The sequence below is a fragment of the Rhincodon typus genome, chromosome 3 (genome assembly GCF_021869965.1).
Source record: "Rhincodon typus isolate 14 chromosome 3, sRhiTyp1.1, whole genome shotgun sequence".
Lineage (NCBI taxonomy): Eukaryota > Metazoa > Chordata > Chondrichthyes > Orectolobiformes > Rhincodontidae > Rhincodon > Rhincodon typus.
The window spans coordinates 105,384,859-105,400,418 of NC_063334.1; the positions used below are offsets into that span (position 1 = coordinate 105,384,859).

At 40.6% G+C, this 15,560-nt stretch overlaps 1 protein-coding gene across 1 annotated transcript in view; it reads left to right on the plus strand.

Annotated features, from left to right (window-relative positions):
- si:ch211-197n1.2 (EF-hand calcium-binding domain-containing protein 6) overlaps positions 1–15,560 on the plus strand; it is an 85,771-nt gene that overhangs the window by 20,477 nt on the left and 49,734 nt on the right. The window contains exons 7-11 of the mRNA XM_020516759.2: positions 1,481–1,623; positions 5,178–5,320; positions 6,719–6,915; positions 10,511–10,618; positions 13,152–13,217. Coding sequence (XP_020372348.2) covers positions 1,481–1,623; positions 5,178–5,320; positions 6,719–6,915; positions 10,511–10,618; positions 13,152–13,217 — 657 coding nt within the window. The remainder of the gene's footprint in view (positions 1–1,480; positions 1,624–5,177; positions 5,321–6,718; positions 6,916–10,510; positions 10,619–13,151; positions 13,218–15,560) is intronic.

Genomic DNA, 15,560 nt, shown 5'->3' on the forward strand with positions numbered 1-15,560 from the left:
ACTCTCAGGTGACTGTCTGTGTGGAGTTTGCATATTCTCCCTGTGTCTATGTGGGTTTCCTCTGGGTGCTCCAATTTCCTCCCACACTCCAAAAATGTGTAGGCTAGGTGGAATGGCCATGCTAAATTGCCTGTGGTGTTCAGGGATGTGTAGATTAGGGGGATGGGTCTTAGTGAGTCTAGGGGGGATGCTTTGAGGGTCAGTGTGGACTTGTTGGGCTGAAGGGCCTGTTTCCACACGGTAGGGATTCTGTGATATTCCCTCCATGTCCTAACAACTTCATCTTAAACTTTGATTGAATGAAGCTAGTTAATAAAGGTAGCCTAATAAAATGTGTTTGGGACAATTATTTAGAGCAATATGTTCTGGAACTAATCAGGGAGTAAGTTATTTTAGATTGGGTAAAGTATAATCAGGAAGGGTTAATTAATAATTTCATAATAAATGATCTTCTTGATCATAGCATGATAGAATATCACATTCAATCTGAATGTGAGAAATGCAGGTCTGAATCTAGAGTCTTAAACTTAAACAATAAGGGCATGAAGACAGTGTTTGTTAAAGTGCAATCAGAACAATTTAAAACATTAAATGGTAGAGAAAGATGGGGGACGTTTAAGGAGCTATTCCGTAACTGTCAACAAAAGTATGTTCCTTTCGAGAATTATGGATTCTACAACAAGAATGTACCATCTGTGGCCAACTTAGGACTTTAAGGATAATATTAAATTGAAAGAGGAAGTGTACAATGTTGTAAAGACTAGTTGACAACACTTTAGAAACCAGAAAAAGATGATTAAAAGGATAATGAAGACAGAAAAAGTGAGGAGAGAAAACTAGCAGAAGTATAAAATCTGACAGTAATACTTTCTGCAAACATATAAAATGAAAGGAATAGCTAAGGCGAGGATCGAAGACGAGATTGAAGATTTAATAATGAGTAATGAGAAAGTGCCAGAGACTTTGAACAAGTAGTTTGCACCTGACTTCACAGTAGAGAAGACTAGAAGCATCCCGAGATTAGCAGAAAATCAAGAGGCAATAAGGGCAGGAGGAAATTTAAACAATCATGATTTGTAATGAAAATGTACTAGGAAATGTAATGGGACTAAAGACTGGCAAGTCTCCTGGTTCTGATGGCCTGCACCACTCAGATCCTTATGACAGGATCTTACATTCAAGTTGGAGATGAGGAACAATTTTTTCTTTCGAAGAGTCATTCATCTTTGGAATTTTCTTCCACTAAGCGCAGTGGAGAATATATTCAAGCCCAATTTCAATGGGAAATTCAAGGGAATGGCAGGAAAGCGAAGTTAAAGTCATAATCAGATCAGCCATAATCTTATTGGATAGAGGAACAGGAGCAATGGACCAAATGGCTTACTGGTGTTCCTATCTCTTAAAATTCTATGAATTAAATCTATGATCTGATTCCAGATTGTTCTGTCATTCCTTTACCATGTCATTTCCATTCCAACAGATATGATCCCGATGGCATTGGTGTTATTAAAGGAGATGTACTAATGAGAAAGCTTGGAACTGAATTCAGGAATGGAACAGCGCATAACCTTGAAGGCTTTGCTGGAAAAGTATCTGATGAAATGAGTTTAGACGGCTCAGCAAGTAAGTGCCAGACCAATGAGGGTTTGGGACAGAGAATCTAGTAAAATAGCACATTGCGGCTTTAAGGCAGTTATGAGGTATGTTAATTTGATCTGCCTAGTTGGAAACTGATAGGTTTGGGTTGGAGTAAAAATAGAGAGTGTTGAAGAAATTCGTCAGGTCTGGCAGCATCTGCAGAGAGAGAAACAGGTTGAATGGCAAAGCAGACTGGATGGGCTGAACAGGCTAATTTCTGCTCCTATGTCTTATGGTCCTACAGAGAGAACATTTTGAATGCTATGACTTCTTCAGAATAGATGGGATTGGATTGCACGCCCACTTTAAGTGCCATCCGACTTCAAACCATCTGGTTCACTCATGTCCTTTAGAAAACAATATCTGCTGTCCTTTCTTGGCCTGCCCTACATGTGACGCCAGACCCACATAATTATGATTGACTCTTAACAGCCCTCTGAAGTGATCTAGCAAGCCACTCAATTGCATCAAACAGCTCAAATGTCAAAGGAATGAAACCACACAGAGCAATTGGCACAACCTAGGCATCAAAAACGATGACAAACACAGCCTTATTGACCCTGCAAAGTTCTGCTCATTAATATGGTGGCATGGTGGCTCAGTGGTTAGCACTGCTGCCTCACAGCGCCAGGGACCTGGGTTTGATTCCACCCTCAGGCAACTGTCTGTGGAGTTTGCACATTCTCCCTGTGTCTGCGTGGGTTTCTTCCGGGTGCCCTGGTTTACTCCCACAGTCCAAAGTTGTGCAGGTTAGGTGGATTGGCCATGGTAAATTGCTCATAGTGTTCAGGGATGTGTAGATTAGGTGGGTTATAGGTGGATGGATCTGGGTGGGATGCTCTGTGGGTTGGTGTGGACTTGTTGGGCTGAAGGGCCTGTTTCCACATTGTAGGGATTCTAAGAAATATTTGGGGATAGTACGAATATTGGGAGAGCTGCCTCACAGACAGGTTAAGCAACGGCTTGATGTGATTACACTCATGGAATCATAGCTTACAGGATGCCACCATCACTTTGCTGGGTCTGTCTTGGAGGAGGCATGCCAAGAGGAACACTCAGAATATCTTAAAGATCAGGTGTCAACCTGGTAACGCTGCAACTCAGGTCTGCAAGCACGTTAGAAAATGACATAAGTGGCATATAATAAACAGAGGTAAGCAATCCTACAACTGATGGACAGATCAGATCTAATCTGTGCAGCCCTGCCACATCCAGTTGTGGACAGTGGTAGACAATTAAAGAACCCACTGGAGAAAGTCTCCACAAAACACCTTCATTTACAATGATAGCAGAACCCTGCATATCAGTGCAAATGCTAGGGCTTAAGTATTTGCAACAGCCTTCAGCCAGTGGATGATCCATCTTGTCCTCTCCAAATGTCCCCAGCATCAAAGATGTCAGTCTTCAGCTAATTTAAGTCACTCCTCATGATATTAAGCAATGGTTAGAGGCACTGAATACAACAAAGGCTATGGGCTCTGACAATATTCCGGCAATTGTACTGAAGACGTGCTCCGAAACATACTGAACTCCTAGCCAAGCTGTTCAAGTACAGCTACAACACCAGCAAATACCTGACAATGTGGAAATTTGCCAGGTGTGTCCTTTACACAAAAGGAGGACAAAGACAACCCTGGAAAATACTACTCTAAAGCAACAGGAAAGTGATGTCAAGGGCCATCAACAATGTGATCGAGCAGCATTTGCTTAGCAATACCCTGCTGACAGACGCTCAATTTTGGTTCCACCAGGGCTAATCAGCTCCTGACCACATTATAGCCTTGATTCAAACTTGGGGAAAAAAGACCTGAATTCCAGAGGCTCCTTAGTATCTTCAAAACCCACCCCCACTTCCATCTAGAAGGAAAAGGGCAGCAGATGCTTGAGAATTTACAGGAGGTGGTATACCGCTCCAAGCCACTCACCATCCTGCGTTGGAAATATGTTGTGTCTCCTTCAATAATTGGTTCAAAATCTTGGAACTCAGTCCCTAACAACACTGTCTACGTACACCAAATAGACCAGAGCGTTTCAGGAAGGTAGTTCACCACCACCTTCTCATGGGCAACTAGGGACAGACAATAAATGCTAGCCCAGCCAGTGACATCACATCCTGTGAATGAATAAAACAAAACCTGTGAAAAATATTGTCTAACCTGAGCCCATCAGTTTTATTAAAATGACCCCAAAATGTGTCACAGAATAGTAGAACCAAGTGTTTATGCATATCTTCCACCTCATTTTTTGGGTTTGTCTGATATGATGCAGGTTGAAAGGATCATTTTTAGAAACAATATGTTGAATTCAAACCACAACATGCAATAGGACATTATTGATTATGATATGACTTGTGGCTCAGTAATGCTGAATCTGTATAAATCTCTAGGTAGGCTACAACTAGAATATTGCATCCAGTTCTGGTCACCACACTTTCAGAAGGCTGAGAATCCTTGAGAATGCAAAGGAGATTTAGCAGGATAATTCTAGGGATGAAGGATTTTAGCTCCAAGGTTAGGCTGGAGAAACTGGGGTTGTTGTCCTTGGAACAAAGAAGATTGAGGGAAAATTTAATAGAAGTCTGCAAGGTAATGATGGCTTAAGACAAGACATGATTGATGGTGCAACAGAGTTCATATTTTTGATATTGAAAGAATGTGAAAACAATTTTTGTGCAGTAAGCTCACTGCCTATGAGATGATGAAACAGAGACGGTGAGTTATTTTAAAAAGAAATTGGATGGCTACTGAGGGAAATAAACTGACTTGCTCTGCGAATAGAACAGGGCTAGGGATGGTTGATAAAGTGCTGGCATGGACTTGATGGGCCAAATGATGTCCTTTAATGTCTTAATCACTCAATGACTGCAAGGCATCAGCATGATTTTGATTCTTAGACATGGATATTATTTTAATTGATTTATCCTCATTAAGGAGAGAAAGTGGAAGACTGAACAGGAGACACTAGAGTAAAATTGATGATCTGTGATAAATTGTTTGGAATAGCATCATCTTCCACTGAAATGTTCTAAAGCCTATATTTTCTCCAGTGTAAATAAAATAATAAGCTGCTATCGTAAAGTTTACAAAGGTGAAATAGTAAGGTATATGTGTGAGGTTATGAGTAATCTTAAATGTTTGCCACCCAAGATCTAATGCATCTACTTTTATGGTATATTAGAGATCCTGAAATCACTGAATAAGATGGGAGCATAATTATCTCAATAAATCAACCCAGTTATTGAAATGTTGTAATCTGCAGTTCTGGCATTATTTTCACCAATGATAAATTCACCTGAATGGTGAAAAAAAACTCCCATGTTAACAATCAGGAAGCCCAGAACCTGATTTTGTTTTTACTACAATTTCTAAATGAAACTATTTACGATTCTCTCAAGGCTTTTGCCGAAATGAAGTTATGATTATAAAGTCTGAGTGATACAAAACCCGGAAAATCAATCGAATTTCTCCACGAAGCCTCTGGCAAGAGGCCACAATTGAATTATGTCGCCATCCCAAACTGTGTATTACTATTCTTTCCAGGACTGACTAGGACCCTGACCAAAGCAGAGCATGAGAGAAAGGCTTCTCTTCATATTGAAAAATGGCTAAGAGACAAGTTCAGGGAAGGTTATAACCTTATGAAAGAAGAATTTGAAAAGTATGACCCAGAGGGAACAGGCAAGGTAAGAAATCTTTGGGTGCAGGAGTTTGCGATATTTCTTCAAGGTTGGCTGGCAGGTATGATAACGTGTGTGTGATGCCTCCCCCCAGCCACCATCCCCCCTCCCACACCACCAGACCATCCCTTTACAGGCAGCTAAATGGCTTCCTCCTGGTACAGAGGCCAGTAGCGACTCTGAATAACAGTACCACACCAGCGGGTGAGACTGCTCACAACACAGCAAACTGCAGACTAGGAGCAGTAGGCAAGATATGTGTCTTCTCAGGGTGGGGCGGAGGGGGGAGAGCTTCCGTTGTTGGTACAAGTAAGAGCAGTTACCCCAAGAAACTGGTGACCTGTGAGTAGTTACTACAAAATTTTAGAATCAAAATAGACCATCACTGCCAAGGTCTTCAACGTGAAGGGGAAACCCTTCCATGGACAGCTGCATTTGAAGATGTGGCTCTACTCAGAAGTGGGGATAGGTTCTTAGTTGGATAGAACACTTGCCCCACCACGCACCTTGAAATCTTCTCCTGTCACCTCCCTGCACCCTGTGCCCCCCTAGACTGGAAAATTCCAGAGGAGCAGAGTGGTCTCAGCAAACTCTTTAGTTAAATTTTTAGTTACCCCACTTGATCATGCTTCCATGAAAATCACTTGGATGTTGTGCCCAAGATGGGTGAGCAGCTCCCTGGATGGTGACGGGAAGTTGGGTGTCCTATCACTTCTGTCCCTGTTTCTGCAGCCACCAGAATATTTAGCCCATGGGCAGAATGATGTTACTGGGCTAGCAATATTCGGTCTTTGTGATTGTGTGACTGTGCGATAGAAATCGGCGTCAGATGGTACATCGAGGTTGTGAATTATCTGTTTGAGCATCAGGCAATTGCCAGGAAGAATAGACTCAAGGACAAGGGAAGCGAGTTTGTGGAGGGAGTGAAAATGTTGGTTTCTGTCATCCCAATATGTTGCTGCACAAATGCACAAAGCAGATCTTGTCCTTCACTCTTTCCAAACAATAGAATCATATCTGCTGGGTGAAGTATTATGCAGTTTTGTATAAGCAAATTTGCACAGAATTTCTTCTGTATAGCAAACCTATTGTGTAATTTTCTTGCTGTTGGTGTGAATATGTCTGGCTGAAGCTATTTGCCTTAGGCTGGCAATTGTGTTATAAATGAACTCTCTGCCAGCATCAATGTTATTACAGGACTACAAACAATATAAGTATCCATAGCCAGAACTTTTCAAAGCAGGGTAGCATCACATTAAAAGTGAGTACTATCACCAAACTATTAAGTACCATCCAATCAGTTTATGCATGAAAAACTCTTTGTACCAGATGTTAACATCTATTTTAAGCCAGATCTTTTTCTGCATAAATTTACAGTATGCTTTTCTCTATCTGCATCACCAGGTATTACACAGAGACTTTCTGGCAGTTCTGGCAATCTTTGGCCTACACCTGAAAGATGAACATTTTAACCTTTTCTTGGCAAGATGCAATCTCGAAAACAGCAAATCTGGGATCAAGTACATTGACTTCCTCAGAAACTTTCAAGATCGAAGTGAAAAGGGAATTCCACATAAAATCTTGAACAACCCGAAGCACAAGTTAGTGGCTTCTCTCTCCTGACAATGTGCTTTACTGTATTGCACTTCCATTCTGATGCCCCTCCACCTTTCTAAAGCTAGAGAAGCAAAGAAAGTCAATTTTGAAAGAAACTCACTCATCCTCCAAAACACTGTCAACTCAAGAACAGACTTGTGAGAACATGTTGCAACACAATCCTTGTGATGTAAGCTGTCGCTATACAAAACATAGCTTCACCTGTTTTAAGAAAGAGATAGTGGACATATACTGAATGCAGTCTTGTTATGTAGGTAAACATGGAGAGAAGGGTCTGGTCTGTGTTGAATTTAGTCAGAAAATACTAACTTGCTGACTACTAATGGATGCCATTCCTCCAATTAGTTACATTTGTATTTAGGTAACATATTTTCCCTTACTAAGGACTTCTTAAAACACTTAACAACCAGCATTAAGGAATGGATTTCATTTGAATTCATCACTGATGTTGTTCAGGAACTGACAGTTGCTGTTTTACACAAAGCAAGATGCCTCAAACAGAAGATGAATGACCAGATAATCATCTTTTTTATGGTTGTTCAGGGCATGTGGGGAGTTCTTCTTTGAGGAGTATAATTGGATCAGTTACACAAGGACTCAGTCACAATTAAGAAATGTCATCTCTGACAATGCACCTCCTGGAGGCACCTCTGCACTAACAATGATGCATTCTTGCCTGAGAGTTCAGACATCCATCAGAGTGTTGAAATAGCTGTGCCTCAGAGATTGACAACTTTGGATCTCTGATCTATTTTGTCAATAGTACAATATTTATTTATACAACATAAAGGGATTTCAAGTACTTGCAGTTTCTGCTATTGACACTTCAAAAGACCTGACTGATTGACATTGTTATTGGAAGTAGTATTTTTAAAAAATTTTTTTGAAAAAAAGTTGAAAGTCATGAAAGAACGATTTTTAGCAGTTTTTGACACAGTTTATTGTCACAATCGTGTTTATTACTTAGGTGCAGAATGCATAATGGGTGAATTAGTGTGGAAGTGCCATAGCTTGGTATGGAAAGTATGAAAGCCCATGGAAGTGGGTGGAGCAGCATAAATTGGTACAGAGACATTGAGAGGCTTTGTGGTTTGGGTGGGGATTGGGTGAGGGGTGAGGCCATACTGTTTATTATAACTGAGATAAATTTTCAGAGCACCAAGGTGGATCTTTAAGCAGTTTCCCCTGAGGGCTAGCATCGTCTGTGGCAGCCTCCAAATTCTTTATGTGGTCAGTGAATTCAATTCCTGTTAACATCTAGCCTCCTGGAATGAAACGTCCTTTTTCTGGGGCAGTTGGACCGAGTGAGAACATTTCCTAATTCATGCTGCAATCTTCGAAGATAGAAATCCAGCTCACTATCTTTAACCTAGCACACCTTTCCCTGTCCATTCATTCGTAGTTTGCGTTGCCGCTTGAGAGGGAGAATGCTTAAATAGTGCCCATGGGACCTGTTCAGACCAGCTTAGCTGTTAAATTGAGTTTTAATTTAATATTTCTGACACCTTTTAACATAACGCCTTTTAGTAATATACTCATGTCCATTTAGATAATGTCCATTTAGATTCAGACTCAAGTGGGATTTGAACCCACAACAAGAAAATAACCATCTCAATGGAGGCAAATGCCTCCTTTTTGGTTCCCACTGTAACATAACAGATCCTCAGAGAACATTGTTTGGCATCCAAATGGATTTCATATTGATTCTAACAGGTAAAAGTAAAATTGTCACAGTAAGGGCTTCTCTATCATTAGCAAGAGATGGCTGGTGGTGAGTTTAACCGGCTGGTCATATCACTTCAGGCAAGGAATGAAGTTGAGAAGGCAAACCCTTTGTGGTGATCTCAGCCATACCAGGTATTGAACCTGCTGCTGTTAGCATCACTTACCAGCCACCTAGCTAACTGAGCTGACCAATCCAATAGCACATGAGCAACTTTCTCTCAGTTATCACACTCTTGTCTTTGAATCAGAAGTTTCAAGTCTCACTTCAGAAGCTTTAGAACATGTTGTAGAATGACACAAGTAATGAGGGCAGCTGCACCCTCTGTGGTGCCACCTTTCAGATGAGATCTAAAACTGAGGTTCCATTTTCAACCTCAGGTGTATGTAAGATACCATGGCACCTATTTGAGGAAAAGTAAAGACTCCTTCCCAGAGTTCTGGTCAATATTTATTCCCATATCAACTTCACTTAAGAAATAGATTACCTGGCCATTGCTTCATTTTTTAAATAAAAAAAACCTTTCATATGATGTGGATTGTTAATTGCATTTGAGAAGGGGCTTGCTCAGCCATTTTAGTTACAAGTGAACCACAAAGGGTCTGAAGTTACATTTAGACCAGGCTGGTAAAGACAGCAGATCACCTTCCCTAAAGGGCTTTGCTGAATTAGATTGGGTTTATGACAATTGGTAGTAGTTTCATGATCATCATTACTGAGGCTAGCACTTAATTTCAGATTTATTCATTTAAATTATTATGATAATTTGCCTCTATGTTTACCTGTGGTGTGATTTGAACCCATTCTCCCAGACTATTAACCAGGGCCTCTATTACCCGCGTGAGATTACCACTGCACTACCATCTGCCCCAGTTGTGCCTAATTTGGCTGCCTCGTTTTGTACATTGCAACAGTGCTAACATTTAAACCACATATCATCCACTGTAAAGCGCTTTGGAATGTCTAAGGTTCTTTAAATGCATTTTCTTTCTTTCAAGCAGGAAGCACTTTCAAGCACTTAACAATCATTCAACACATCTTTCAAAAGTATTGACTTTTATATCATTACTTCAGTCACAATTTAGTAACAGAATGACAAACCAACTCTAGGATATTATCAATAGTCAGAATGCATATGGAGTGGATTAACTCATGAAGGAAATTGGTATCACTGACTAAGAACTGCACTGAACCTAGGAGCAAGAGATATCTCACAATATTTTCCTTATTCATTTATGGGATATAGGCACCACTGACTAGACCAGCATTTATTGTCCATCCCTAATTGTCCAGTTAAGGGACAACCATATTGTTGTGGGTCTGGAGTCACCGGATGTGTTTGTACAACAATTGACAGCGGCTATGCAATCACCATCAGACTCTTTCTCTTTATTTCAATTTTCCATTGAATTCAGCTTTCACTATCTGCCAGTGTGGAATTCAAACTCATGTCCCCAGAATATTAGTTGGGATTCTGGATTACTAGTCCAATGATATTACCACTACACCATCACCTCAGCTGAAATAGGACTATAATATCCCGACACTAATTCTGCAGGAATGATTTTAGATACTGGCCCCAGTGAATAATTGAAACATTGATCTTCCTTCCTTGTATGCCAAAAATTCATATTCAACTTAGAAAATATCTGTGAAGTCAGATGTGTGTGGATCAGAATTGCAGTTAAGATTGGCTTTCATCCATACTAGAAATTCCATTGGAATATGGTGACAGATGAATTTCTATTATTCAAGGGTAAATCTACGCACCTGTTCAACATTTTAATGGAATGAAGGAATAGTTTTCCTACTTTACTGAGATGGTTTGATTTTTTAAATATGTACTTTGTTTCTAGATTCAACTGTGAAGGGAGTGTCAGTCTGTGCTCCACAGTAACTGCAATTGAAGCAAAACTGACAAGACTTTTTCAGTCAGACTTTCTGGCTCTTTTAGCCACCTTTCAGTAAGTACATAATTTCTAAAGGTTTGGCAAAGACCTGCAGCTTGGGCTGTGGGTGGGGTTGTTGACTTGCTTGCCAAGCTGGCTTGTTCTCGTTCAGATGTTTCATCACTATGCTAGGTGACATCATCAGTGAGGCCTCCAATGAAGCAATGTTGCTTTACTCTGCTTGGAATTTATACTTTTTGGTCCGTTATGGTGAGTAGTGTCATTTTGGGTTTTGATCTGTACGGGTTTTTTATATGGGGTCCAATTCTATATGTTTGCTGATTGCATTACAGGTGGAGAACCATGCCTCTAGGAATTCCCGTGCGTGTCTATGTTTGGCTTGGGCTACTATGGTTACCTTGTCCCAGTTAAACTGATAGCCTTCATTGCCTGAGTGTACTGATATTAAGGAAAGTTTGTCGTGCCGTTTCGCTGCTAGCTGATGTTCATGTATTCTGATGGCTAGTTTCCTTCCTGTCTGTCCGATGTAATGTTTGTGGCAGTCATTGCATGGTATTTTGTAAACTATGTTGGTTCTGCATGTTGTACAAATGGAGTCTTTAATCCTTGTGAGGATTTGTCATAGCGTGGCTGTGGGGTTGTGTGCTACCATAATTCCGAGTGGTGTTAGGAGTCACATTGTCAGTTCTAATATGTTCTTAATGTAGGGTAGATGCCTACTAAACAGACAACAACAGGAGGACACAGTATACCCTAACACACTGGCCACACTGCCCTCCATCAATGTCAATACCGCCAATGCCAATATATTTTCCATAAGTAGGGGGGCTTAAATTGTTCTCGGTAGACTACACTTAGAATAAATATGGACTTAAATAGTTTGAGCAAGACTTCCCTATTTTGATACTCTATTCCCTTTGAGATTAAGGCCAACAATCTGCTTGCCTTCCCTATTACCTGCTGAACTTGTATGCAGGCTTTTAGTGACGCATGAGGACCCTCAAATCTATCTAGTGCTGCAGCTTTCTGCAGTTGTTCTCCATTTAAATAACACTCAGCTCCTCTATTCTTCCTGCCAAAGTGTAATATCTCACATTTCTCTTTTGCCAACTCACTTAACCTATCTATATCTGTCTGTAAATTCCATGATCATCATTACTTCTCTTCGCATCATCTGTAAACTTGACACAAGTGCAGCCACTTACATCATCCTGAAAGTGCCTTCCCTTATCCGAGGTTAGAGAATTGGCTAAGAAAATGGAGAGTTGCGACAAGATGAACATTTTCAGGATGGTAACCTGTAACTAGTGGTGTGCCACAGGGATCAATGCTGGGGCCACAGTTATTCACCAAACACATTATTAACACAGATGAGGAAAGTGAATTACTATAAACAAGTTGGCAAATGACAAAAATAAGTGGGAAGGTAAATGGTGAGGATGACAAAAAGTCTGCAGAGGGATAGATACAGGGTAAGTGAGTAGGCAAAAACTTTGTCAAATGGAATATAATGTGGAAAAATGTGAGGTCATGCACTTTGGCAGGACAAGTAGAGGAGCTGAGTTTTATTTAAATTGAGAATGACAGTAGAAAGCTACAGAAGAGGGACGTGAAAGTTGATGTCCATGAATCACAAAAAAAAACTAGCATCCAAGTTGAATGGGTAATAGGGAAGACAAATGCAATGTTGGCCTTCATTTCAAAGGGAATGGAGTCTAAAAGTAAGGAAGCTTTGCCATACACTTGCATATTGCTGAACAGAATCTTCCATCAACCAGTGCTATAAGGCAACTTTGTTTTAGAAAAATTGTTTTGATTTGATTAATTACTGTCATGTGTGCCGAGGTACAGTGAAAAGTATTGTCTTATGTGCTTTACAGGCAGATTGTACTGTACAAGTGTGTCAGGGTAACAGAACAAAGTGCAGGATACAGTGTCACAGCTACCGAGAAGGTGCAGGGAGAGATCAACATTAATATTAAAGAGGTCACTTTGAAAGTCTGATAACAGCAGGGAAGAAGCTGCTCTGGAATCTGTTTGTATGTGTATACAAACTTTTATATCTTCTGCCCGACGGAAGAGGGTGGAAGAGAGTATAACCAGGGTGAAAGGGGCCTTTGATTATGTTGGCTGCTTTCCCAATGCAGCAGGAAGTATAGATAAAATCAATGGTTGGGAGGCTAATTTGTGTAATGGACTGGGCTGTGTTCACATTTCTCTGCAGTTTCTTTCTGTCTTGGGAAGAGCTGTTGTATACCACATTGTAATGATCTAGATAGGATGCTTTATATGGTGCATCTATAAAAATTTGTAAGAGTCTTTAGGGATATGCCCATTTCCTTAGCCTCCTGAGGAAGTAGAATAATTGCTGTACTTTTCTGACTGTAGTGCCGACATAGGTGGACCAGGACAGATTTTTGGTGATCATCACTCCCAGAAACTAGATGCTCTGAACCGTCTCCTCCTCAGCACCATTGATGTAGATTTATTTTGGTACATTCAAGAGTTGTGACATGGTATTATTTCAGAAGATAATTTAAAAATACACTTTAACAATCTCACTGAATTTGCTCTTTCTAAATTACAGCAAAATTGACAAACTGGGAAGGAATGTCATCAGTCAACAGGAATTCCGAGCTGCCATTGAGAGCAGGTACATTTTGATGATTATGGTTGACAAAAACTGAAGCGTATTCAATATTTTTGAAAAGCAATGGAAAGAATTATACAACTTAAGTGTGTGAGAGTAATATTCATCATTTTTGCCACTGTGATACTTACATGGATCTACTGAAATGTGAGTAGGGAGAAGTTCACTCACGTATCTGTCAATAAACTCCCATCGTTGCAGTCTTCTGCAGCTGCCTGAAGAGAAAACAATTAATGGGGGTGGAGGCATGGGCTGTGACAATTGAAAAAGTAAAGGAAATCTTGCATTTATACCATATACAACACTGGGGTGTCTCAAAACAATTTACAGCCATTGAAGTCCTTTGAACTGTTACATCTGTTAAAATCTAGGAAACTTACCACCCAATCTGCACACAGAAAGCTCCCACAAACAACAATGAGTCTTAATCATAGAATCCCTACAGTGAGGAAGCCGGCCATTCAGCCCATCGAGTCCACAGTGACCCTCCAAAGAGCATCCCATCCAGACTCAAGCCCCACCTAACCTTGTAATCCTGCATTTCCCATTGCTAATCCACCTAGCCTGCACATCCTTGGACACTATGGGCAATTTAGCATAGCCAATCCACTTAACCAACACATCTTTGGACTTTAGGAGGAAACCAGGGCACGCAGAGGAAACCTGTGCAGACATGGGGAGAAAGTGCAAATGTCAAACAGACAGTTAGGTGGATTCGCCATGCTAAATTGCCCATAGTGTCCAGGGATGTGCAGGCGAGGTGGATTAGCCATGGGGGTGCAATTGAACCTGATGCTGTGAGGCAGCAGTGCTAACCACTGAGCCACAGTGCCACCATAATGGCATGTGTTAAGTGATAAATGCCACTCTTCTTCAAAGAGTGCTGTGGGATCTTTTCTCTCTGCTTGAGAGAACAGACGGGGCCTTGTTTCATTGTCTCATCTATGGGTGCAGCACTCCTTCAGTGCTGCACTAGAATGTCATTGAGATTACGTGTTCAAATCTTTGGATGAATTCATTGTCATGGGAGTCATTTAGGAGTACCTTTAGTACTAATCTTTAGCTGCTTTCCTTCAGAATGCAAACTGAGGTGTTTCAATCCTCCGACTCCACCAGAATATTTCAAGATATTATTAAATGTGTGCATTTCATATTACACAGTACTGTTCATCAGAGGGGTGTAAATAACAGAGCCAGAAAAATGCTTTGAGAATTTTGTTCCGTATGATTTTGAGAAATTAATTTCGATGAATTAACAGATTCATTAGTATTTCATATATGTCTATTAAAAAAATTCGATACAGGATACACAACAGACACTTTGGTACAAAGAACATGGAGAGATGGCTAAAATAAAGGGTTTAATCCATTCTAAAAGGAGCAGCGCAATCTAGGTGTATTTGTATATAAGGTACTAAAGCTGGCAGGGGGAGGTAGAGAGTGCCGTTAGCTTCATTAATGGAAGCATTGAATACAAGACCAGAGAAGTTATGATGAAATTATATACGAAACTGGTTAGACCTCAACTCAAGTATGTACTGTGTACAGTGTTGCGCACCACACTATGGATATGAAAACATAGAGCGCAGAAGCTGTTTCCAAGAATGGTTCCAAGGATGAGAGACCTCTGTGATGAGGAAAGATTGGAGACGTTGGAGCTGTTTCCCTTGGAACTCAGGAGTTTAGGAACAGACTTCATAGAAGCTTTCAAAATCATGAGGGGTCTAGACAGAGTAAATAGGCAGAAACTGTTCACATTTGCACACAAAGTAAGAAAACTAACAATAGCATCCAATTGAAGAGAGAAGAAAACATACAATGTGACAAAGATTGTCAATAAACCAGATGATTGAGAAAGTTTTAAAAGCCAACAAAGGAGAACCAAAATAAACTAGGAGGGTAATCTAACCAGTAACATAGAAATTTCTCGAAATATATAAAAAGAAGAGAGAGTTCAAAGTGAACGTAGGCCCTTGGAGAATGAGGCTGGGGAAATAATGAGGAACCAGAGAATGGCAGAGGAACTGAACAAATACATTACATCAATCTTCATGGTAGAGGACATTATTTAATATTATTGGAATGCTATTAATCAACGAGCTAACGGGGGGCAATAACTATCATTAGAGAAAAAGTACAAACTATGGACTGAGAGATAGTAGGAACTGCAGATGCTGGAGAATCCGAGACAACAAGGTGCAGGGCTGGATGAACACAGCAGGCCAAGCAGCATCATAGGAGCAGAAAGGCTGACGTTTCGGGCCTAGACCCTTCATCAGAAAAGGGGGAGGGGAAGGGGGTTTTGAAATAAATAGGGAGAGAGTGGGAGGCGGATAGAAGAGGGAT